Source organism: Setaria italica, chromosome I, assembly GCF_000263155.2.
Source record: "Setaria italica strain Yugu1 chromosome I, Setaria_italica_v2.0, whole genome shotgun sequence".
Classification (NCBI taxonomy): Eukaryota; Viridiplantae; Streptophyta; class Magnoliopsida; order Poales; family Poaceae; genus Setaria; species Setaria italica.
The window spans coordinates 1,711,294-1,736,826 of NC_028450.1; the positions used below are offsets into that span (position 1 = coordinate 1,711,294).

General features: G+C 43.8%; 3 protein-coding genes across 3 annotated transcripts; 1 reads left to right on the forward strand and 2 right to left on the reverse strand.

Annotated features, from left to right (window-relative positions):
* Window positions 1–6,980: 6,980 nt before the first annotated feature.
* LOC101783796 lies at window positions 6,981–7,911 on the reverse strand. Its single transcript, XM_004951267.2, has one exon. The coding sequence runs from the start codon at window positions 7,815–7,817 to the stop codon at window positions 7,314–7,316; it is 504 nt and encodes a 167-aa protein (XP_004951324.1). The 5' UTR covers window positions 7,818–7,911; the 3' UTR covers window positions 6,981–7,313.
* Window positions 7,912–9,472: 1,561 nt separating this feature from the next.
* On the reverse strand, window positions 9,473–13,043 carry LOC101784209 (prefoldin subunit 6). The gene is made up of 5 exons (XM_004951269.3): window positions 12,861–13,043; window positions 12,690–12,760; window positions 12,465–12,589; window positions 12,310–12,370; window positions 9,473–9,867 (listed from the first exon to the last, which is right to left on the reverse strand). Exons 1-5 carry the CDS (start codon window positions 12,946–12,948, stop codon window positions 9,820–9,822), a joined length of 393 nt encoding a protein of 130 aa, XP_004951326.1. The 5' UTR covers window positions 12,949–13,043; the 3' UTR covers window positions 9,473–9,819.
* Window positions 13,044–19,556: 6,513 nt separating this feature from the next.
* Window positions 19,557–23,752, forward strand: LOC101784878 (potassium channel KAT1). The gene is made up of 11 exons (XM_004951270.4): window positions 19,557–19,949; window positions 20,051–20,266; window positions 20,374–20,529; window positions 20,610–20,667; window positions 20,807–21,124; window positions 21,838–22,077; window positions 22,148–22,246; window positions 22,340–22,372; window positions 22,464–22,649; window positions 22,738–23,344; window positions 23,440–23,752. The coding sequence occupies exons 1-11, from the start codon at window positions 19,690–19,692 to the stop codon at window positions 23,550–23,552; spliced, it is 2,286 nt and encodes a 761-aa protein (XP_004951327.1). The 5' UTR covers window positions 19,557–19,689; the 3' UTR covers window positions 23,553–23,752.
* The last annotated feature ends 1,781 nt before the right edge of the window (window positions 23,753–25,533 follow it).

Sequence of the window (25,533 nt, forward strand, 5' to 3'; positions counted from 1 at the left end):
GCGAAGCAAGGCCAAGGCGAGTGCGGGAAAAGGGAAGGGAGGCGGCTTTTTGAACGTTCGGGGGTGGGGGATTGGCAACGGCCGCTTTGCTTGGTTTACTGTTGTGTGGAGTGGGGTGTGAGTGACTGGCAACTGGCAAGTGAAACAGAGATTAGGGATTAGCCTTCCCTTCTCTTTCTCTCTTTAGATGGCATGGCCATCTTTTCTCCTTTTCTTTATTATCTTGTGTGCTTGCTTGCTTGGGTGGTGTGATGAGGCATGACTGTGTGCTGCGGCTTTAGGTGGGTAGGGTGCTTTAATTTACTTTAGGAGCACTAAGCAATGCTGCATTTGAATTACTGGCCTACTTTCTCATCACAGGGGTGGTAATAAAGCGGGTGATCATTGCTTTGGAGGAATGTAGGTGTAGGGTGACTTCATTATTTTGTTTATTTGTTTTGCTATAAGAAGCATTGTTTAGTGTTTGTTAAAACCAATGTTTTCAAGTCACGATTAGTCGGACTTATCATTCGATTAGTCCCGATTAGTCACAATTAAACGCTCCATCAGGGACTTATCGGTGCCACGGCGACTAGGTTCGATAATACGATTTAATAACATTGGTTAAAACACAACTGCACTATTACTAGGTGATAAAAAGGAAAATCTGAATAGCAGCAGCACACAAGAAGCCTAGTTCTTATATATGAGCTGTTCACCTTGACCGAGATCCACTGCTGGGGAATGCGCCTTCAGTACCGAGTCCAAACCCCCTTAGTACCGTTTGTGCAACCGGTATTGCTATTTCAGTACTAAAGGTTCCCCTTTAGTACCAAGTCAAATAATTGGTAATAAAGGGGTATTAAAAAATAAAAAATAAAAAAAATCCACCGACCGGAGCCTCGGCCGCACCCCGCCGCCATCCGCCCGAGCACCGGAACCCTGGAGAGAGAGAAAGGGAGGGAGGGAGGGAGGCGGCGTACTTACGCTGCTCAGCCACCGCCACCAGTTGCCGCCACCACCGGATCTGAGGGAGAGGTGGCCGCTACTCCAAGATCCACACGCTCCTTGCTCCGCCACGCCCTGCCGACGCTCCGCTACCGCGCCCTCCAGCCGAAGCTCCGCCGCTCCTTGCTTCGCCACGCCCTGCCGACGCTCTACCGCCTCGTCACGCCCTCCCTTCTTGCCTCTACCGCTCCTTGCCACGCTGCCGCTCCTCACCAAGGTGAGGGGAGAGTGGAGGGGCAGGAGAGGGGTGGCGATGGGATCTGTGGGGGGGGGAGGGAGGGGATTCAGCGGGGAGAAGAAGAGAGAGGCACGGGTGAGAGGATGAGGGGACGAGCGGATAAGTGTGGGGAGGGGGTGAGCGTGGGGTGAGAGAGAAGGGAGGCTGACGCGTGAGGGGAGGTTGCGATTTAGTATCGGGTGACGCCTCCACCCGGTACTAAAGGCTCTCAGGCACATTAGTACCGGTTGGAGGCTTCAACTGATACTAATTTGTGACCTTTAGTATTGGGTGAAACCTCCACCGCTACTAAAGGGGGCCACGAGGGGCTTCTCAGGAATTAGTCGTTAGATCCGGTACTAATGCTCACATTAGTATCGGGCCAAAACGTAACTGGTACTGAGTTTCGGGACGAATGCTGAGTTTTCCGATGATCATCAGTTGCTTTAAATTTGTTCCAAAGGAAAAAGGAGGAGATCAGCACACACTCCAGCTAACTTAGATCTGTCATGGTGTCTAGAGTGCACTGGTCTACTACTACTTCCATGGGTTTTCACTGCACACCTTGACGAGATTTTACAGGTAAAAGCGCCATGGTAATTCTGCATATGATTGTTGAATATACTGCGACGCATTTACATGTTTATTTGTTGTAGAAAGGTCTCGTTGTCGTAGTTGCATATATTGATTCCTTTTGTGCCCAGGACACAAATTCGAGATAAAACAAGGACAAAATACGACCAAAAGTGCTGGGGGCTATTTTTCCTCCTTGTCACAGCGTTTTCCTTTCAACTCTTCCGAGGCACTTTTAAACGCGAGCTACTGAGCTAGATGCATGGTAACAATGGGCGGATGATTGTGTTATCACTCCATGGGCCACATTTTTTTGTACTTGACGACGATCGTCGATCGAGTTACTCGAGTGAGTGGACCACGGTGGAAAAAAAAAAGGCAACGAAAAGGAGCTCGACCTTTGTAAAGCCACTTGCCGTCGCACCAGACAAATCGTATCATTGAGCGAGCATTACTGTGCATTGCAGTACGTGGAAATACTTAGCGCCCAAGTATTGCGCGCCCAGTCATATCCGAGGCCAAGGTCGTCGTCGACCAACCTCCAAACTTGCCTTACAATTTCCCGAGTCGTGAGCAAAGTGCTACCTGTAGCCTAGATGAGTGCGTGCAGGTAGCTTTCCATAACAATCAGTTCTAAATAGTTCTATTTCAAATTATAGGTCGTTTTGATTTTTCTAGATTCATTAATATTATTGTGCATTTAGACCTGCACTGTATCTAAGTGCTTAGAAAAGTAAGAACGACCTACAATTTGTAATGAGGAGAGAGTAAGCATCACTATATCTAAGTGTTTAGAAAAGTCAAAACAACTAATAATTTGGAACGAGGGGAGGAAGCATCAGAAACGCGCTCAATCAGTTGGGGTTGACACCGCCGGCCAGCACGTCAGATTTTTATCGTCATTTTTTAAGGGGAAAAAAAGGAAGACATCTCAGTCGCCCATCCACATGTAGTTGTTGCACATTTTGTCTAGCGCAAAAAATTAAATGAAGTGTGAAAAGATTTATGTCAATTGATCTTATGGCTTTATTAGGCGCATTTCCTAATTAAGCCAACTGAATTCGCGAGCTCTACTTCAGTCGACAGTCACCTCCATTGTCTATTTGTCTTCGCTTTGGCCACCGTATAGGTGCAGAGTGTGACCGAAATGTGTATGCAGGTTTTGCTTTCTATAAAAGCAGAGAACTTCTTCAAAAAAAAAAAGTGTATGCAGGGTGAAACAGGTCAGGTGCAAGGCGAAAACGTCACCTCCACGTACATGCACACCTCAATGCATCTGCCCATTGTGTCTGCTCTGCTTTAAGACTGTATACAGATCCATATCTACGTATGTACTACTACTATACAACAAAACGAAACAATTCGTTGTTTAACATATCACCGAAGAATTAAATTAAACGACACAAAGCACAGGCTGATGATCTGCGTGCGTTGCTTTTAGACCGACCGGGCCGTGTAACTTTCGTCATCACGTCCGTGCCTACATGTACGGTCTGATGATCCACTAGCGAAAGGCGAAAAAGCTGCCTGGTCAGGAGACGAGCGCCACTTGTGCGCTGCTGCTGCTGCAGTGAGAAGCTTTTCGGATGGAACCCACTAGAGTTTGTTCCATAGCTTGGGTGAAAGTTGGGGATAACTTCAATTTAGGGTGGATTCGGCGTTGCCCCGACTACAACACCATAAAGGTTGTGCCTTAGCAATAGGTGCACCATCTTCGACTGGGATATCCTTACCGTGCCAAGAACACCTCTGAACCTTCTAGCAACCGAGAACAAGCAAGAACCTGCTAGCAACCGAGAACAAATAAGAACAAGATGAACAAGCAAATAACTCACGGATGGGTGATACAAAGGTGAATCTGAATCTCAAGTTGGGGTCTTGAATCAAGCAAACGGGTGATCTAATCGACACACGCACTCACAAGGAAGTAGCAGAAGCTAAACTTACAACAAAACAAAACCCTAGTTCTTCCTGGCGGCTGCTACTGCCTTTTATACATGGAAGATAGTAGGAGGCGTGGGAAACTCTAGCCAAGACGCTCCCCTAATGGGCTCAACTGGAAACAAGAACCAAAACGCAGGATGAAAATCTGAATGTCATTCTGCAATTTTTGGGCGGCTCTGAAGGAATCTGGCAGTGTTTCTGGACCCATATGAAAATAGGCATCAAGAGCTTTCCAACAAGTGCTCATGGGCCTCAAACAACATCCAGAGCTAAGAATTATGGCCAAATCAATTTCATGTTACCTGGTTGTCCGAACGCATCCAAACGGAGTGATTCGAGGCGTTTACGCTGGAAGGGCTGAACATCTCCAAACGGGGTGCTTGCAGACGTTCTTGGTTATTGTGGTTGCTCCTACTCCTATCTTGTTCATGTCACACGTTTCTAAGAATAAGATAATCATCACCATGATTTAGTAGCATCCAATTCTGAGATGAGTTTGTATGAACAGCTAGGAACGACTTTACTTGATAATTAAGTTGTCATGCTCGAGCTCTTATCATCGAACCTTGTTGTGCCGCAGGTGTGGTTGTATTCATGGAGGAGACGTCCTCGTCATTTTCAGCTGGCAGAGCGCGGTAGCATGCGGCTTTCAGCTCAGTTCCATCACTTCTATGTGCAGCTTCTTGGAAAATCCTGGTGGTGGTAAAACTGTTGAAAGGACTAGTCATGCTTGGTTAGTTTGCTTTTTCAAATACGAATCTCTCCATGTATTTGCTGAATTAGTAATAAACAGTTTTTAAACAAACTAATCAGTAATAAACGGCGGTAGGTATTGTGCTGGACGGTAACTAAGACACGCATTGGTTCGAAAACTGAACTAACGGAATGTTTATCTTTTGTTTTCGGGGTTGTAAACTTTAATCAAGGTAAAATAGGTATTTTGGTCCCAGTACTTTACACCATGGGTCAAGTTCGTTCCTCAACTTTCAGATATACCATGGGTCAAGTTGTTCCTCAACTTTCAGATAGGTTAATTTAGTCCATCAATTTTTATTTTTGTCAAACTCATCCTTATGTTGATGTGGTGCTATATTTTAGTACGAGACTAATAGTCAATTTTACCCTTGGCTCATGTAGGTCAAACATGTATATGCTCAAACTCCCTTGATACATACGCACAACAATATATTTTTTTAAATGATATAAAATAAAATACAGTTTCTAAAAAATGTATGCACTCATGCTCTTTAAAATCATGCATGTGCTCATACGAATTAAATTTTGATATGCAAAATGTATATATTCGTACTTTTTCATGATATACACAACTTATTATATGTACACATGCTCTAAAGTTGACATGTGCTCATATACTCGTGGTATGGTATACATGCTCTATGTATGTATTTATACTCTCGATAAACATATATATGCTCATAACAGCGGAAATTGAGGAGGGGAAGAATGAGCCAAGGACAAAAATAACTTTTCGCATTAGTTTTATGCTAATATGGAGCTTCCGATCAGCACAAGGATATGTTTGATCGAAAATAAAATTTGAAGGAGTACATTGGCCATTACGAATTTGACCTTCAGTGCAAAGTTTATGGACGATCTTAGACCTTCGGAAAATCAAATGGTGCCACGCATGGTCAGCAAGATGATGCATGAGATGCGCGGCAAGCCGGCAACAACACTTCGTCTCCGGGCCACGGACGTTACAATTATCGGGCTCCCATGCTGTTTGAAGCCCAATAAGAAGCAATCCAGACAGATCGGGCCCTTGCTGCTTTCCTCGAACATGATTTGCTTTGTTTGAGTCATACTGTGTGTGGGCAGTGTGGCTATGTAATAGATTACCCCTTTTGTTTGTAATCAAAAGTCATATGGAGCATTGTTTAGTAGCTCATGATGCAAGTTAATCTGTCCTTTGAACTACTAAACAATACCAATAGGATGCTCATCATAAGTAAGGCATTGACAACTAGTCTAAAAAAATTATCGATCGTGGTGGGTGATGGTTGAGAACTTGCATATCGAGAGGTGACTTTTGGCAACAGATTTGAGTAGACGATGGCATTCGAAAATCGAAACCAAAATAACACCAGGTTGGAACAAACAGCGCACCCAACCAAACATGCTGCAAGTGCTTCCTAAGTTAATTTGTATTTTTCACCTACCACGTAAAGCCACCTAGCATACAAATCCCACCAAATTGCATGCAGGCATGCATAGAATCTTTTGTTGGTTCGAATCTTTGAAAAAAAATTTCTCCTAAACTATAACCCCGATTGACAAACCGTTTGTTCCATCTATCTCAAAAAATTTTTTAACAAAACTAGATCCAATATGGATATATTTTTATCGTTTAAGCGAGTTGCATATCTATGTACTATCGATTGCAACTCGGACTACTAGAGAGTTGCAACTAGTTATAACTCTATGTATTGTTTGCATCTGGTCATAATAATCATATCAAGTTGCAATTCTGAGTTGCAATCATACGTTGTTGCAACCAGAATACCAACCGTGTTGCAACCAAATAGTAACTAGTTACAATCAGTAGTAACTGGTTGCAATTCTATTCAGTAGGAAGCATATCTGGGTGCAATTAGAGTAGCAATTGGGTTACAATTGAGTATTAAATAATTGCAACTCTAAGTAACAAGTGCTAAATAGGCTACAATCAAGTTGCAATTGGGTTGCATACGTTCTTGCAACTCAAAGTACAACTTAGTTGCAATGACATACTTAAAAAAAACTTGATCAAATATAGTCTTCATGGATCTCGTTGTGTTAAGCATATTGAAAAGATTTCTAGCATGCATGCTTCAGGTGGGTGGGTTAAGCTGTGAGGTGGCGTCATGTGGTTGATTGTCTCCATTTAGTTTCACATGCAGGAGCGTGGGCTTTCCTTGACGCGTGAATTAAGCTAGCACGCGTAACGCAGGGTGGGGGATCTATGCAATTTTTGAAATGCGCCTAGGTGCATTTTAGTGTGTACGTACGTACGTACGTACATACCTACGTACACACACAAGGAGAGGAAGCAGTTATTCGCATTGTGCGATTTTTTCTTCATTGCTCCTAGGGTCCAAAAGTCCAAACAGACCGGTCATCATGTGAAATTCAACACTAAAAATGATAATACTCCCTCCATTTAAATATACAATGCTGTACATTTTAAAATGTAGGCAGTATTGGACAGTCCAGCTTTTTGCACTTGCACAGCTAAAAGCTCAATCATCACACGGTCTTCTTTTACCTAAGTCAGCAGAAAACCTCTACTTATTTTTTATAATTTTTTATTCCAAACCTGTTTTAATTTGCTCCCACGCGGAGTCGAACCTGACCTGCTACTCAGGTGCTCTAACCACTATGCCGGAGTTCCTTTCACCACACAGTTTTTCTTCCCTGTTAACTATCCACTAGTACTTCATACCAAGAGGAAAAAATCGACAAACTTAAATATTCGAATAGATCAAAGTCTCCTTGGATGTCTGCGTCTCATCTTTCTCCTACTAATTTTTTCTATTTTTCTCCACAAATTAAAAAAGAAAACTATTTACATACATGATGATGTCCTTTCCGATCATTCCCACAAGGGGCTATACACCTGCTCAACAGAGCCCTCCACACAACAATGGTACTGGTGATCAATCGCCTCATACCCCACAATACCACCCTCATACCCATTAGAGTACACATACCAACCCTCCGTCTCATGCCCCATTAAGGACACCTCAGGCCAATACCCAAACGATCCACCTTCATAGTGATCATCAAGGTCCAAGAGCATGTCTTGGAGCCTGCCACAATCCTCACTCGACTCTCCGGCCATGCTCTCGCCATCGGCCATCCTCACCGCCACATCACCGCCACTACCGATCTCTGCCTCAAGCGACCGGATGACGTGGCTCAGCCGATCCACATCACCATCTGCCATATCCGAGGGCGGCAGGTCCTCCATCAGCTCCATCAAGAGCGCCCCGTCAGCCTCGGCCAGGTCCATGGCCTGACCGAGGTCGACGTGGTAGCTCTCTCCCATTGCAATGGCACACTCACCATCCTCCCTCTGGTTCCACACCTGAGCCATGTGTGTGCAGCTTAGATGTAGGCCAGACAGAACAATTGCAATTGGTGCTTGGAAAGAGGAATATGGAGCTGAATGCCTTGGTGGCCGAAGGGGCAGGGGGTGCGTGCTTATATAGTGTCATGGGGGGAGGGTTTGGTCCACAATTAACAAATCATCAGGCACCAGGTTCCGTCCACAATTTGCAGCAATTTGATTGGGTGATTACGCTACTAATCGGATGCCTGACAGCCTGTGATTATCGTTGGTCATGGGTGGCCAATGCAAGTGGATCGGAGGCGGCCGTACCTGAATTCCAGGCAAGCGAGCACGCAAAACCGGTGGCCGGCCGAACTGCAGGTAGGTTGCTGAGGATGGCGGGAAAGCGATGGTGATTGGCGTGCGTGGTGGGGATGCAGCGGCCCAGCGGTGGACAAGATCCGGCAGGGCCGGCATTATTGATATCTTATGCTCGCGTCGACGCTGCAGCCACCGTGCGCGCGGTGCCTACCCGATTATATATCCTATTCATGACAAGATCAGAAATGGTGGTTGGCTGTTGCAGCTCACTCAAATCTCAAATGATCTTGCAAAAAGAAAAGGACGATGAACTGGAACACAATCCTCATGTGGAACCTTCGCACGCACGCACGCACGCATCAAGTACAAGGAACACCGATCAATCAATCAATCGAGTTTGTCGAAACTGCCCTCTTGGAAAGAAAAAAAAATCCACTTGTCCAAGCTCATCTGTCACCGAACTGCCTCCCTGTCTCCGCGGCAAGTGGCCGGCCACAATCACAACTCGACAACGAAAATCCTGCAGCAGGTGCCCGGCCGACCAAGTTGCGGTGCTAATTATGCGTCATTAACTCTAAGGCTAGTCCCAGTGCACACTTTTATAGTACAGTTACCAAGATTGAGAACTTGGTAACTGTGCCAATTGAGTGTTACGGGGATGAAACTCTTCTCTCTTCTGATGAAACTCCCCTTATAATAACCTTACCAAGTCAGCAATTTTACTGATGTGACAACAAATTTAATGCGTATGAAATTCATATAAAACTCTCATTAAGCCTGGCCTAATCAGCCGACGCACTAATTTGGTCAGAGGATACGGTAGGTTAGATATACCTAGGCGTCTAGGCCAGAGGATGCTGGGCTCCTAGTCCTCGAGTACATGTATAATATGTATGGCCCACTTTCCAACCAAGTACCACTGATAACAAATCTTTAATCCTTTAATTAACTCGGGAAGCATCACGAAATTAGTTCAGGGTCAAAGTGGTTTTGCAATCCGTGCGGCGAGAGCGGATCATTTGGCCACCGTGCGCATCATGGAAAGGTGGCATGTATGCCATATAAAATGGTTGTGGATGCCATTGTGTGATGTGAGGTAGCATGTGAGATGTATGCGAGGTTAGGGACCAAGTGGGCACGCAAATGCTCCTCTCGTGGAGAAGATGGCAGATCTCCACGTCTTCCGGCTTCGTGTCCACAGTCGAGACCAAAACAGCCGGAAGCCGGCCATGGAACCCTTTTTTGTTCTTGAGAGGACGGAGCTGCTCCTTTCTCTCACACAGTCCGTAGAGAATGTACAGGGGCCACAAGTCAACAACTACGCTAACTGAAAACTTACCGATAGGTTACTAGGATGGAACCCACTTCAGCAATACAAATTAAGAGTAGAAACAATCTTGACCAATATCCCTCTTTCGGAAGCATTCACTTGAGAGTAAGTAAACATGGCACAAAATGCAATGATACGCCAATAAATTCAGCCGAGGATACCACTACAAGCTTACCCTACACCTTCAATCTATTAGCGGACTTTTACATCACAGCATCCACAGAATAACATACTTGCCTAGAGACCTCAAGAATGTCTCAATCTCACAACACAACCATTTCTTTCTTTCTTTTCAGAGATGAGAATACTGGACACCTAATTCCACACAAAAAACTGGATGGTATTGGGATGGATTGCAGGAAGGCCTTGGAGTAGTTGCAATCAACAAGCAGATGTCTAAGCCTTAGCTTGTACAGCTTGCATCCTCTGTTGCAACTTGAATATCTGCATAGCGAAGGAGAATATAAATCAATGAAAGGTCCTAAAGATAGCTAATAATGCTACTCACTTTAACTTAACCAGATCAACAATCAACTGTTGTATGCAAATGCATAGACTACTTACCTACTATTGTGAATTGAACCTACTACCAAATATGCAACCGAAAAGTATTTTAACTGAAGTAAATGGCTCCAAAATACTGAACTTTTATGGCACACCAGTCAAAATACAGGTACTTATAACTAAAGTTCACTTGCATTGACATAAAAGAAACCAGTTTAAAGTTTTCGCAGGTCACCGGAGATGCTAAATATCCTTAGTCCCCTACTGGGAGTGTACTTCACTTGTATTGTTCTGCCACATGCTCCAAAAGAGCAGCAGTAACATGGAGGAACCTTGTTGCCCAGGAAATGGAACAAAGCTCTGCAGTGAAGCATCAAGCTGGCTAGGTAATACAAAGCCACGGAGAGACCTAAAATGAGCTGTAGATGCTTTTATAATCCTAAGTAAAGTTTATTGAAAGTCCACTCTAGGAACATCAACTACTAATCCTATTTCAACTTTAATTATCTAATCCATGAACATTTACCCATACTAGAGTTAGTCTGTTAAGAACAACTACATAACAGCGCAATGCATATGCATATGGTCTATTAATGCAATGCATATGCATGTATCATATTCTCAATGGAGTAATTCAATTGTTTGCATTGGTCATGTATCAGAATATGCCTCAGGACTGCAGCTTGACACCAGTTCATTGTCTAGCTGGATCCAACCCCCTCAATCGCCAATAGCGTGCTGCTATAGCGACTGCTAACCTACCATTGCTTTTGATAGTGGTTTCTCACTGCTGGTAGTGTTCTCCAGACCCAGAGTATCTGCTCACAAGTCAGGGCAATAGATCTGGCCATAGTGCTCAGTGGTACTTCAAGCTGCACTATGAATTGAAGCCATTACATGTTTTGTCTACTCAAGGCACTGCCGCTTCCTCCTCTTGCCAAGAACACTTAGATCAGGAGACAGAGGAAAGTCCAGATTCTATCTTCTGTCTAGTTAGTTTTTAAACAATATTTTATCTCAGTCCAATTCGTGGTTGCGCGGATTTCAGGTTAAGAAAAATATTAGTCTCCATGTGAATAAAGTAAAGAATAAGAACTAAATCATCCCTCCCTTTCACACTACTAGACTGTACACTTCTACTCCGTGTCTGTCTCCTCTTCATCTCCGTGTTCTCATCCAGATACAGACACAATTATCTCTTGAGAAAAAGACTGGCCACAACAAAATATACTAGATACAAACTAGAGTCCAAAGAAAGTTAGAGATAAGGTAGGTTTAACCAAATGAATAAGTAGCTACCATGCCCGTTTCAAAAAAAAAAAGCTACCACGCAACTATAAGTGGACATAAGGCTGATCCCCTTGTGCCACCGCGCAGGCCCTGCCTATGACTATGAGTGGGACTTGTCATTTTCTTCTGATAGAACTTTTAAGTTCCATTATGCACATGGTGAAGCTAAATCGACAACATAAGGACTCAATACAAAGTCCGGAGCAATATCAATCCATTGATGGGTTTCTTGCCCAACCTGGTGCCATGTCTAGCTAGAGGATGCGCAACATTATTCCATTCTCTAAACAAAACGATAATCGGACATTATCCAACACAAGATTCATTTCTCACCTCCCTTACTTGGCAGCCAAATCAAACTCATTGGGGTTACCAGTTTTGTGTTGCAAAGGGGGATTCAATAAATCTTAGTGCACTTTATGATACCACTGCAATAGCACTATCTTCAGTTATCCACATTCTACCACATTAGCTATTCTTTGCTAGAATTTTTGTGAGTACATAATCAAATATGTCACAATTATCACACCTCTAATTAAATATGCTTTAATTTTTCCACACAGGAAGTTAACAGGAATGGTATTGATAGTTATCATTCTAACAGTGTACACACCTGGAATGCTCTGAACAAACAGTTTTTTTTTTCAAACTAAATTTCTTGGCTACGAGAGATAAGATGGAAAGTTTCAACAATAATGAATGCAATTTTGCTAAAGGCAGCAAAAGATTTGGCATGCGTATAGGTAGTTCTAGATTAGTTCCGCATATGACCTACTAGTTCATGTGATTTTACTACGAATCACAGAGGTTTAGCTAATTCCAGTGAGGATAAGGGCAACAAGGGGATGAAAGGTACAGCTAATGTTCACAGAATTCATAGCATAGCTATAAAGTTCAAAATCATCTACATAATACTCGAATAGTTAGCTATCCTGATCAGAATATAACAAAGATGGCATATTATATCATGCTTCTCTACTTCTCGACTCCATCCAAATTCAAAAGAAATGCATATAGAAAAGTTACCGTAGATAAGTTTGGGAAAATCATCTGCTGATCACAATAATAAAGATAAGAAGCAATACAACATACCGATTCCTTCTTGCTGTTCTGCTTGTCCTCCAAATCCTTCAGTGCCCGATCCATCCGCTTCCTGAAAAATAGCCAATCCCATACAATCAACACAATAACGCTAAGACACCACGCGCTGATCAAATCGCAAACCAGACCAGATCAAAGCCACTCACAGCTCTGCCGAGATGTACTCAATGCGCTTCTTGACGTTGGCCTTGGCCTCCGCAAGGTCCTGCTTGACCAGCACCGGTCCGATGAGCTTGTACACGTTCGCCCCATCGTTCAGTAGCTCCAACTCCTGCCAAACCAAATCAAATCAGACACTCAGAGTCACAATCAACAACCGTTTCGGAGCCGAAGCGAGCTAGAAAGTCAGGAATCGCGGGTCGAGTGCGTGCCTTGAGGACGAGCTCGTTCTCGCCAACCTGGATGGTGTACTGCTTGCGGACCTGGTGGTTCTTCGAGATGTCTGCGAGGGGGGAGGAGAGGAGCAGCGGAAGTTAGAAGTGAGCTAGGGTTTGGAGGCGGAGGCGAGGGAGGGGATCCGGGGGAGTAGGGAGAGCGCCTGCCTTTCTGGATCTTGCTGAGTGCGTTAGCCTGGACCTCGAGATCCTTCTGCATCTCACGGACGGCCGCCGGGGTCGACGACGACGCCATGGCCTGCCCGCTGCTGCTGCTGCCGCTTCCTCCGCCGCCGGCTTCGGGAAGGAGTGGCTGAGTGGGACGTGGGTTGGGCTTTCCTTCGTCGTCCGCCAAATGCAGGACTAATTGACTTTTCTAACTAGTGGGTCGGGCTGCAAATAGGCAGGAATTATAGGCTTTTTTTTTCAGTATCCTTTGACATGGGCCCGTGTGTATTTGCATTTCTCAGCCCACGATCTTTCGCGTTTGCTACATATAGCAGAAAAAGGGGCTTCAATGGGTTGTTTTATGCGCTCTCTCACTCTCCCTACAAGATGGGCCCCTATGCATGGCATTTCTCGGCCCACGACCCCTTTTGCAGTTGTTTTTTTCTGGAAAGACCTTTTGCTGTTTTGAGGAAAAACAAACGGAGAGAAGAAAAATCTGCAACGGATTATGCCAGGCCAAAGTACGAAAGATCCAATTTGCAACTTGCAGGGCTCATCCTCCTCCGCCCATGATATGCAAAGATCATGATGACTTGATGAGTGGAGAAGCTGCTTGCTAAACTTTTGGCGAATGATTGGGCTGGCTCGGCCATGAAGATGCAACCAAAAGGGCACCTTCTTTTCCCTCCCCTCCCCCACACATCCTCATCGCCAGCCATGTCTTTCACGAATCCCCTTCCCCGCCTTCATCTCCCTTTCAAGAAATCCCCCCCGGCATTTATTCATTTCTTACAAAAACAAACAAGAGGACGAATATAATAATCCCCCAATGCAAGTGAGATGTGCTGGCCCACCCATGGAATTGGAACCCTTTCGGGGAACCCATGCCATGTGTGTGTGTGTGTGTGTGTGTGTGTGAGCACGCTTCCCCCGGCGCCCAAGAATCCGTCGGATTCCATGGCTCCATGGCGGCCTCTCCACCAATCCCGATCGCCGGCATGGTTGATGGTACTGTTTGCATGGCCACCGCTAATTTTGGAGAATCCAGATCGAAACCCCATCCAAAAGGCAGGGCGCGGCGCATCTGCGTATTCTTTCTCTCTTCCTTTCCACTCGTAATGCGGCTGGGCATATGGCCGTAGCTTCGTTCTCAGCCGGACGTACCCGGCGGGCCGGGTGTCAAACGCAAGGTATACACTCAACTGAACCCGCCTTTTTCGAGACGTTTCTTAGAAAGCTAGCTGCACCTGCATCCACCATCAGGGTCAACCAGGCAGGGAAAAGCACCCCCTCCCCCCCCGAACTGACCCTTGGCGTCGATACAAGTTCCATCTGGCGGAGCCGTATTTGGGGGACCAAATGCTTCCAAACCACGCCATGTGTGGTCGATGTCTAGCGTGTACTTTCAGGAACAGGGCGCGCCCTTGAAACATAGGAGCGAAGGGAGAATAGCAATGTTGCACAGAGCACACCACCAGCGGCGATTTCCGAAATTCCTCGAGGTTTTCCGTAGCATTCATCCGCTCCCACCGATGCATTATTTGGGCGGTTAGTGGGGGTTTGATGTCAATAATGGACGTTGGTGTCCGTTGAAAACGAGCATGCGTCGCCGTCACTAAATACGAGTAGGATATGTCATAATTCTAGCATTAGACTGGCATGGCACACAATCCGTACTCCCACTGTGCAAATTTTACACAATTTCATTCGTAGAAACCACTTGCTAATGACTACGATTGTATAACCGTTGAACTCTGTAATATGGTGTCAGTCAAAGCCTCAAAGGTCGGTTTCGTGCAATCAAGTTGGAGCATGCATATAAAGTTGAACGGAGCAATGCAAGTTATTCGGTACGGTCGAGCCAAACCCTCTTACGATGGATGCCTTCGCATCAATTGATGTTCTTAGCTAGTTTTGTATAAAATGTTATGTGCATTCAACTTTATTATACTAGAAGATTGAACATGGAAATAACCAGTCAACGGAAATCGAACATTGCGCATAAACAAAAAAATATATGAAGATACGAAATGGAGATATCTTATGGGAGTATAGTCTATGGATTTAGCAGTAAGATTGATGCGGTTCATATGTCATTTTGCTGTTCGTAATCCAAAGTACATGATCTGCCTGCCTATGCTAGCTTGTCCAACCTCCGAGAAGCACACGTGCAAGCATTTCTGAATTGAAAAAGAAAAGTTATCCATTTGAAGCTCCACGTTCCTTCTCTGGACAGAGCAAGAAGGCACTGGATTAGTCTTTGTAACAACAAACAAAGCCCACGGCACGCACCATTCTCCAACATTATCGAGCGTGTCGCCCCTCTAATCCCTGAGCTCTCCAAACACGGCACAAACACTAAACAATTCGCTAACAAGGCTCCGAAAATGACAACTAATCATTGAGGTTATGGACTGGCAGCACAGTAAGCCGGCGCCATAGTTTCGTGCCGAACCCGCACTTTGTGATGCTCGTGCGTGCTCCGGTCGGGAGGGAGGGAGTTCAGCGCGGAGGCGCCACCTAAAGAAAAGGCGCCGTGGACGGCCAGCGCGATCCCCATTTGTTTATTTCCTTTAGGCGAATCCAGATCAAGAGGAGGAGCCGAGCCCGCATGGGCGCATCGGCATCGGCACCTGCACCTGCAACGCGATAATGGCCGGTAGCCAGGCCCCACCGGGGTCGGTTTCAGGGGGGGGGCCTCACCGGCGGATATGGCCTGATCCGCCGTCGTAGGCTGTGAGTGAAACCGTGTCGCTCACCTGACCCGCACACGCGCTCGGGAAACCATGGACAGCCGACTGTTTCTCGTTGGTTTACGGGTGATGAACTGGTAAGATTTTCAACCAGCAGATCATCGTCCTCCACCACAATGCAGTGAATCACATCTAGCACCTACTCCCCAACTCCACGTCTTGAACGGAAGCTGAAATTGAATCATCATCAATGGCCAAATGGACAGGTCTAACATGGCTTTGTTAAAATCCTGTGCGGCTGTGCCGACATCTAGATGCAAGAACTCAATTTTCAGTGTGCAGTAAAGTGAGGTACATCAGCTAACGGTCTTCGAGTTCGAGGTGGACGTGCCGACGTGGTAGCAAAGTCCACTACAGGCTCTAACTTCCAACGGGGGGCCCTGTGGGCCTACATGTGACACCTAAGCGATGGGAGGACCGAGACAGTAACATGTTTGAAATGCCATGCGCACAATGTGGTGATTTCTAAACCACAGAAAAAAGCTATTAACAACGTCGTGTTCCTGGCCACAGAAAAAAGAGCGAAGGAATCCACGTACCGGGGGGAGGCTTATCGCCGGGATTAAGCCCTCCATTTCACCTCATCATCATGCTGACCAGCAAGCAAATATTCATCCATATCATTTCGTTTTCCGCGGCGCCATCACCTTTGCGAATTCCACCTCGTCTACTTGAAGGAACTTGTACTCCGAATGGGACCTGTCGCGCAAGGTACAGCAGTAACTACTAATAGACCGACCGTCATGGGCATGTTCATCGGGTTATATTCATGAATTGACGTGCGGAAATCTGCGTGTTTGACCAAGACAAGATCTGTGATCTTGTTTACTTCCTAAATTGGGAGTGGCAAAGTTTACATTTTACCATAAATGCGCAACTGTAGCATTTCGTTTGTATTTATGAATTATTGTCCAAACATTGACTAATTAAACTCAAAAGATTCGTCTCACAAAATACAACAAAACTGTGCAATTAGTTTTTGATTTTGTCTACATTTAGTACTCCATGCATGTACCGCAAATTTGATGTGATGAAGAATCTTCTTTCTGCATAGTGCTAAAGTTAGGAAAAAGAGGGGAACTAAACAAGGCCTGTGTAACTCGCAGGTAGTACCCAGAAATCTCTGCTTTTGGGGGTCTGCAAATATCTGCTGCTGAACCATGAAAATGAGCAAATTAGAGACCAACTGTTGTCAGACGAAATAGCAGAAGGTAGAATTACGAGAAGCCACTGCGAATGCTCAGATTTAAAATGTACATCAACTATATTAGTTTTCAAATAGAATCATGACACCAAAAAGGGAACATGAAATGTATGCCCTTATGGGCAAACAATGATTCCAAAATGCTGATAATGGGGCAACAGTGTTCAAAGAGCAGATCATATAAGCTACTAATAAAAAACAAGCAACAGAATTAGATAAGGCCAAGCAAAGTACAGAATCTAAAGAGAAAGAAGAGCTCACTGAAAATGACTAGGCAGAACGGAACTGATGCACTCATGATTTGAACATAGAAACCGACCAATCCACAGGAATTTAACCCTCAACATCTTACATTTATCATAGCAACGGTTAAACGCAAAAGAGGTAATTCACCAACTAACAAGTTGAATCTAAACTACAGTCAGCTCCCATTGAGATGTAATCAGCATTTCCTATGTCGTAATGATACTAGCACGTGAGACCGATCCCGGTGATGTTTGAGCACAATTGCAATAACCTTGCCACTAACTCATTATGAGGGTGACCTCTCTCTCAAAGGTCTCCAACAAGAAGAAAGAATCAAGATACATCATACCTATTTGAAAGACACAGCGAGAAAGGAGGAAATCCACACATGCATGCACATGCTTGCAAGGACCGCCACTTCATCGCTCCCCACCATCACATGGTCACCTGTGATAATGCACGGTACATTCAAACAGAAGATCCGGGCTCAAGGATACGGCTAAGTTTTGGTCCTGCGTAGCTTCAATTATTCAGAAAAGCGTCCAGTTTGGGATACCACAAGCACTGAAAAAGTGTAGTACCATCTGTGCAAAATTTATTAAGACAAGAGTGTGTACAAAACAGCCTATGCAAAGGCCTGTCTGTGGCCTGATTATAGACTACTTGTTTATAGAAGGGTTCCCAAAAAAACAGTGCTGAGCAAGTCCATGCAAAATGCAGCTGAGCTTTCTTGACACGAAATTATCAAAAAATAATCACAATGAATATGACAATACATAGAGCAGACTCAAACAAGTTTGTAAACATAGAGATTAAAGAAGGTGGGATACAAAAGAATCAACTGAAAATAGTTCACAAACTAGAAAAAAAAAGAGAAGGGAATGTTGACATCCCAGGTAGAGGATGGACCAATAACGACCTATATAGAATCCGACCCATTTCAATATATGGAGAACTAACCAGACAGAGACTTGTATGGTTAGCCTATCACGAGGTCCATGAATGAAAAGTAATAAGAAAATAGCTAACAAATGTCTAATGCCCATCTCTTTCAAAGAAACACATGCAGTTTCCTAATGATGGACAAGTGGCAAATTCAGATAAATAATGAGATTATATTTATATAATTTTAGCAGCTAATATTACCTAATTCTTGACAAGTTCAGAACAAATTTTATTTTCTGGAGTTAAGAAGGTTTTTGCATATATAATCTGGCTTAAGACTTCAGATAAAAGATTTGAATAGAATATAATCCAGAGTTCTAGACGAACATACGCCTTATTTTTTGTCAAAACTCAAAATCTTATGAGAAAAGTACAGCAAGTGCAATAACATTGAAGTTTCAGACCACAGAATTGACAAGGCAGTAAATAAATCTGAGTAATCAGTTCAAGAAGAATGATCAATCTGCAGAACATACACAAAATGCGATGCATTATATCAGTTCCAGATTAGCAGCATATCCTATCACCAATATAGGCATCCCTTACTCATGTCACACACTTAAATACTCTGTCTGCAGCAAGTATAATGACCTGCATGACATGTGAGCATCTTTCTTAAAAGTAAGCACTACCAAGCAGCAAAATCATAACAAAAGTGAATCATACATTAATTATTTAGTTAGCACATGGAATGATGGAAATGAACATCAATAAGTGTACCGATAAGAAGGTTTGTTTCCTGTGTCTGGAATCTTGATCTGGGCCCACCTTCATAAGATATCAAGTGGGTACTGTCTGAACAAGGACTTGCTGATTCAATAGGAAAGGAAAACAGAACAGAACTTCAAATAAGATTGTCTACAGCTAAAACTTCTGGCAGAAATCACAATAATGGAGCCACAGTCTGTTCAGTCCTCTATGGTCCCAAGAAGACAGGCAGTGGCAGTCCAATCAGTGCACCGGCTAAAGTCTGGTGGCAGTAAATGGTAGGCATCAGAACATGGAGGCAAGGATTAGGCTTGACATGATATCTTCAAGAAGCCTTTAAACCATTTATCCGCACGAATTAGCTGAGATGACCAAGCTACTGGGTCCTGCACATGCCACTACAACAAAGCTCACTTGAACTCAACAACCAAAAGAGACCCAAAGATGATAAGCACATCCGAAATTACCTCCCGAAATGACATTGATGGTTCCAGCTATGGTGTTAACATTTACACAAAGATGTGGAAGGCAGTTCCCAAGTACATTTGACAGTTAAACTAGCTTACAGGACTATTACTTCCTGATAACACAAACATTTCAAAATAAGGACAGAATTCACAACACACCACAGATTGTTCTTGGATCAAGTGGATAATAACAGTTCATAGGAAGGGCCTGTACTGCATCAGGGTAAATGGGTTGAGAAGAGCCTGGGGATGCTTGCTCCATTCAAAAAGTCTCAACATTAAAGATTATCTGGAAAATTTCTTCACCGGTTCAGCTGTAGCTGATCACCAACTAGCCAAAAGCACTTCCAGAACTTTGTGCGATATACTTTGCTGACTGGGCTCAGCAAACAGCGTCCCACACACCATAAGAAACACACACACCCTGTTGTTTTCCTCGTAAGGCACAAATACGAGCAGCTTCTTGTTTGCTTCCAAGATCCGTTCACTTTGACCCACACCCCTGCATGTTCATCACCTGCAGCATATATATAGACAGCCTCCACACACCTTCTGCATACAGAGTTGAGTGGCCAAGCAAGAACAGAAAAGTAAGCATGACTCAAGCTCATTCCAGGTCATGCTTCCAACAATTCTGGGATGGTGTTCAAGTTAAGAGGAGCAGTGACAACTTCACCATTGAGCTCCTGCCATCTCTTGGTGCAACAATAAATCACTCTAACAAGTTGCAGAAGTTCATCATATCTCCCTATGATCCCCGTTATAGGTAAGGTTCTCCCTGCATCAGTATGTACCTTATCTTGTTGAAATATAACCAAACAACATCAGCTGACATGATTTCCTTTGCTTTGTCTGTGTTTCTCTCAGATACTGGGAGCTGTTCCTTATAGTCCTAGTTATTTACTCCGCCTGGATATGCCCGTTTGAACTAGCATTCTTGAGGGACTTGCCCCCTAAGCTTCTGCACGTTGAGAACATTGTCAATAGCTTCTTTGCGGTTGATATTGTTTTGACATTCTTTGTAGCTTATGTCGACAGCAAAACACATCTTCTTGTGGATGATCGAAAGAGAATTGCAGTAAGGTTTGTACCTAGTTCATAACTGCTTTCTTTCTCCAAAACTCCGCATTGAATTTAATATAAAACCATGCAATTCTGTTATAGAACTAACAAGTTATGATCCCCCACAGGTACCTATCAACCTGGTTCATCTTTGATGTATGTTCCACAGCTCCATTCCAACCAATCAGCCTTCTGTTTAGACACAAGGGAAATGCCCTTGCTTTTAAGATACTCAATATGTTGAGGCTGTGGCGTCTTCACCGAGTCAGCTCACTGTTTGCCAGGTACAAATCCAGTCCAGCTTCTTCCACATTTTGATGACAAATAATAAATGACAGCAATTTAATCACCTTTCTTTTACCAGGCTGGAGAAGGATATAAGATTCAACTATTTCTGGACTAGGTGTTCAAAACTTATTTCTGTAAGTCTTTCAGAAATTCAGGAACAGAAAATAGGCCATGTTCTCCATAAACATTGTCGAGCTTGCAAAGTGTTTACCTTTGCCCATTGGAAGAAACCTATTGATAATAATGTGAAAATTCTGTGATAACAAAACGCAGGTTACTCTGTTTGCGGTGCATTGTGCTGGATGCTTCAACTATATGATTGCCGACAGATATCCTGATCCAGAGAAAACATGGATAGGTGCTGTTATGCCTACTTTCAGATCAGAGAGCTTATGGACTAGATATGTTACTGCCCTTTACTGGTCGATTACAACACTGACAACAACGGGTTATGGGGATCTACATGCTGAGAACCCAAGAGAGATGCTGTTTGGTATCTGCTATATGATGTTTAATCTGGGACTGACAGCTTATCTTATTGGTAATATGACCAACCTGGTTGTTCATGGGACCAGCCGAACCCGGAACTTTGTATGTTTCTCAACTTATTGGCAAAATCCATTAATACCACTCAAACATAATTCTTCTGCCTCAACAATAATAGATCAGGGATGTAGATTTTGAATATGAAGTACATGCATTAAGGGACAACAGCTTAAGTGAGACAAGAAAAAAAATGGAATATAGAATGTCACTATTATACACCTTGCTTTTGTTGTTATAGGTGACTCGGTGGGAAAATTAATGTAAAACTTTATACAAATAGTGCTTATTCAAAGTGTGTTTATGCAGTTATTCATATGCATCTCTGCCTTCTACATGCCATTGATTAAAATAAATTCAAGGGGTCAAAACTCTACACACTATAACACCTGACCTGCTAAACTGAGAGGAAATCAGAGACATTGTTTAGCTTAAGTGGTCCTACACTGAAAAGGTCAGATAGTTCCAACTGGACCATCCTAATAAGTTCTTACACAAAGGTTCCCAACCAAATAATCAGGCAGGGGAATAAATGAATGAAACCTGATTCATGGTAGTCATTACACGTATGTGTTGTCAGCCCCGAGTTTTCTATCACTTAGTTGTTCAAACATTCTTTGTAACAACACCAACAAAGAAGAATAAAATTCAAGGCCAACAATATATGGAAAAAGTCAAAGAAAATGCAACCAGAATGAATAAACCCTTTACACAAACAGTTAGCTTGCTTGTACCATATTGTAACTTTGCGAATGGTGCAGAGGGACTCAATCCAAGCGGCTTCGGAATTTGCGGCACGAAATCAGTTGCCTGAGAAGATAAAGCAGCAGATGTTATCTCACTTCTGCCTACAGTTCAAGACAGAGGGGCTCAACCAGCAAGCCATGCTAAATGGTCTCCCGAAAGGAATTCGATCAAGCATAGCATACAACTTATTCTTTCCCATCATACGACAAGCCTACCTCTTTCATGGAGTATCCAATAATTTCATAGCAGAACTGGTAATATGATCAATATTTTGGCTACCATTCAAAATTATTATTTTAACTGATTAAACTTCTTTGGCATTAGGTAATGGAAGTGCAGGCTGAGTATTTCCCACCACAGGAAGACATAATGTTGCAAAATGAAGGGGTAGCAGATATTTACATAATAGTTTCAGGAGCAGTGGTTAGCTTTTTATCTCTGATTAGGTTCTCAAACAAAATTTGAACAAGTTTGTTCAGCAAGCTAATTACACGTTTCATATTGCCTTATCTACAGAACTTGATAACAACAGTAAATGGGAATGAACAGGTAAAGGCTTCTTCATCTAAAATTGCAGGGATATCAGATATCACAAAGGTTTCCACAGATTGCTAACAATGATTTCGTCATCTGAAAGCAGGTGTACAGAAAAGTTGAAGACGGAGACATGTTTGGGGAAGTTGGTGCTCTGTGTGGCATACCCCAGCCATTTACCTGCCGCACCGCTACCCTGTCACAGCTCTTGAGAATAAGCAAGATAAGACTAACAGAGATCATTCAAGAACACAGGGAAGACAGCAATATTCTAATGAACAATCTATTCCAGGTACAGTTTCATTTCTTTAAGGAAGCTAAATATATGGCAGCTAATTTCAACTAAACTGAAGTTTGTAACTCTTTATGTCAATGCACAGAAGCTGAAGCTGCAGCAAAATTCACCTGAATTGAATCAACTAGACCGAATATTCATGCATAAGTATGAGCCATTTCATGTTTCTCAAGAAGCATGGTTGTTGCCTCAGCCATACTTACAATACACAGAGCACAAATGTGAAGACATTAGTAAGAAGGTCCCAACCTTCATTGGTGATAATGGTTCAACAAAAATAGTGGCAGAAACAAACCAATTGAGGAAGCCACAGCACGAAAACAGTCATGACCAATCAAACTGCAATCACGGGGCGACAGGTGGGATGGCAGGCAAAGAAGAGGATCATGATGAGGTTCACATAAACTGTGAGACCAAAAAAGGAACTGAAGAGTTCTGCATTCAGATAAAATCTGAAGATTGCGATGCAGCAAGCAGTCGGCAAACAAGCCATGAAACGGTGAAGCTGAGGTCTTCTCACAATATATCGGAGGGCACAACAAGGAGAAGAAATCAAGATAGTAGTTACATAAAAGCATCCAACAAAAGAGTTACAGTTCATGCATATCCTCATAATGGGACAGGTTCTTTAGTACAGAATGGGAAGCTTATCAATCTGCCTGGTTCACTGGAGGAACTTTTTGAAATCGGAAGTAAGTAAAAGTTTCAAGATTTTAATTACAAATTGGGTTAGTGTGCAGATAGCAGATGTACATAGAAATTTACAATAGGTTTTTTAACATTTCAGGTCAGAAGTTTCCAGGTTTCCATCCTACAAAACTGGTCACTAGAGACTATGCCGAAATAGATGACATCAGTGTTATTCGAGATGGTGACCACCTATTCCTTCTTCAGATGTAGAACCAGAATAGAATTAACCTAATTTAACCTAACAATAAAGAAGGCTTCAAGTTCTCCAATCTGGCAAAAGCAGAAAAGGCAAGTTGTTGGAGATATGAAGAGGAAGAATTTTGACCCTTTTTCCTCATTTCTGACATCATGTAAAATGTGTATTTAATAATAAGCATCTGATACATAATTGAATTTCCTTAAAATGCTCATTATAAAGGTGAGACTGTAAAAAACACCAGTAATGGGAATTAATAACTAATGCATTATAATGGAATAAAAATTGAAAAATCTGAAAGCTTGGGTTTTGGAACTATGAGAGCCCTGAGACGAAACATCTAGAAAGAGTTGTTTTTCCGCAGCCTGCCGGGGTTTGATTCTCACCAAAATCTTGCTCTAGTCTCATTCCAAGTTGTTATTCAACAGAATGGCAATATTCCTATATTAACCACGAAGCGGGAAAAGATATGGCTCAAGCAGAAATGAGGGGGAAAAGGAATTAGCACATTAGTATGTAGACACCAGTACACCACTACAAATCATTTTATTGGGTCAATGTAAATCAGTATGAAGTATCCAACAATAACACCATGCATTTAGAGATGAGCACATGAATGCAGTACACTCAAGAAAGTAAATATGTATGGGACCATAGACAGAGTTCACACAAAAAAACACTTCAGTCATCATTTCAGCTTCCAAACTCCTTTTTTAGCATATTTTCTAGATGTTTCAGGAAAAAGAATAAGTCACTGGACACTTCCCGCATGCAGGAAGAGAGAGAGGATAAAGCATATGCAATAGACTCAGGCACCAAAATTGAATTAAAAATGTAATATAACCAATGCCTCTCTCACCCAAGCATTTGCGCACTGGGATGGTCCTTGCCAAAAAATCTGGAAGATGGCCGAGTGGGCATTTGCAAGAAAACAGCATATGAGCAGAATCTCAAACTCCACGTGGCTATGAGGTGTTCTTGGCAATTTCCCCTACAAAAGTAGCCCAATCATTTTGCACGAGGCCACCAGAGACAAAGACCCAAGCATTCCCGTGCACATAGGTGGGCTCGGGCGCTAGGCTGTGCCTGTGCTACAATCAGCCCAAGCCTTTGGATTTCGATTCAATCATAGAGGCCTCGTTTAAAATACGAAAAATCCCTCGATTCCACATGAACTGAACTGTTGGCAGCCTTAAAATCGCTGTGCGTAACGGGACCAAAAGGACACGGCAGATTAAGCCGGACCTTGCACGACAAACCAGGGCCGAAATGCCAAAGCCTGGTCAGGACCATAAGCAGTGACCAGACAAAACTTTCCTGAGAAAGCCAACATGGAAATGTACGTTCCCCACCCCCACTTGGACTTGCTTCGCCCGGAATAGAACGCGAAACATGTGCGAATCGGAGAATGATCTCCCTAAGTTTAACAGACAGATCACAGCAATTAGTAACAAAAACGTTAGTGTTGCACTCAGCAATTCGGCGATTCGGACAGCAGATTCGAGTCCGCACGCGGGATGGGAAGAGCCACGCGTGGTGGTAGGTCAGGTCACCTGGACGGATGGAAGGGACGACGAGGCCGGTCGGAGGGAGCAGCGGCGTGTGGGGTTCCGGTTTCGAAACCGACGGCGGAGGAATCTCGAGTGTGGCGGTAGGCCAGGCCGCCACCCTCGGCAGTCGGTCTGCAGCGCCGCCCCTCGAGAATGCGGACGAGCGCGCGGCAAAGGAGAGCGGCCGCCCGCATTGTTGGTTGCTCGATCGCCGCCGCGCCGCGACGACGGATAAGGAGAGCGGTCGCCGGTCAGGGCGCGTGGAGTGGGGCCGTGGGGGCCATCACGGAAAGGATAGAAGGCAGGGATGGGTGGAAGCGGATCGTTCGTTGCTGCTCCGGTTTCGTTTCGGCCCTCGTGTCTCCGTCAAAATTCGCTTCTGCGTTGTAAAAATGCACGCGCGCGCGCGCCACACTTTTATACTGTACGAACAGAAAACGATTTC

Coding starts and splice junctions, on each gene's coding strand:
- LOC101784878 (XM_004951270.4), top strand. CDS start 19,690: ATGTTCATCACCTGCAGCATATATATAGACAGCCTCCACACACCTTCT. Junction 19,950..20,050: donor CCCTATGATCCCCGTTATAG/GTAAGGTTCTCC, acceptor TGTTTCTCTCAG/ATACTGGGAGCTGTTCCTTA. Junction 22,247..22,339: donor TAATAGTTTCAGGAGCAGTG/GTTAGCTTTTTA, acceptor CCTTATCTACAG/AACTTGATAACAACAGTAAA.
- LOC101783796 (XM_004951267.2), bottom strand. CDS start 7,817: ATGGCTCAGGTGTGGAACCAGAGGGAGGATGGTGAGTGTGCCATTGCA.
- LOC101784209 (XM_004951269.3), bottom strand. CDS start 12,948: ATGGCGTCGTCGTCGACCCCGGCGGCCGTCCGTGAGATGCAGAAGGAT. Junction 12,761..12,860: donor ACTCAGCAAGATCCAGAAAG/GCAGGCGCTCTC, acceptor CCCCCCTCGCAG/ACATCTCGAAGAACCACCAG. Junction 9,868..12,309: donor AGAACAGCAAGAAGGAATCG/GTATGTTGTATT, acceptor TTCGCTATGCAG/ATATTCAAGTTGCAACAGAG.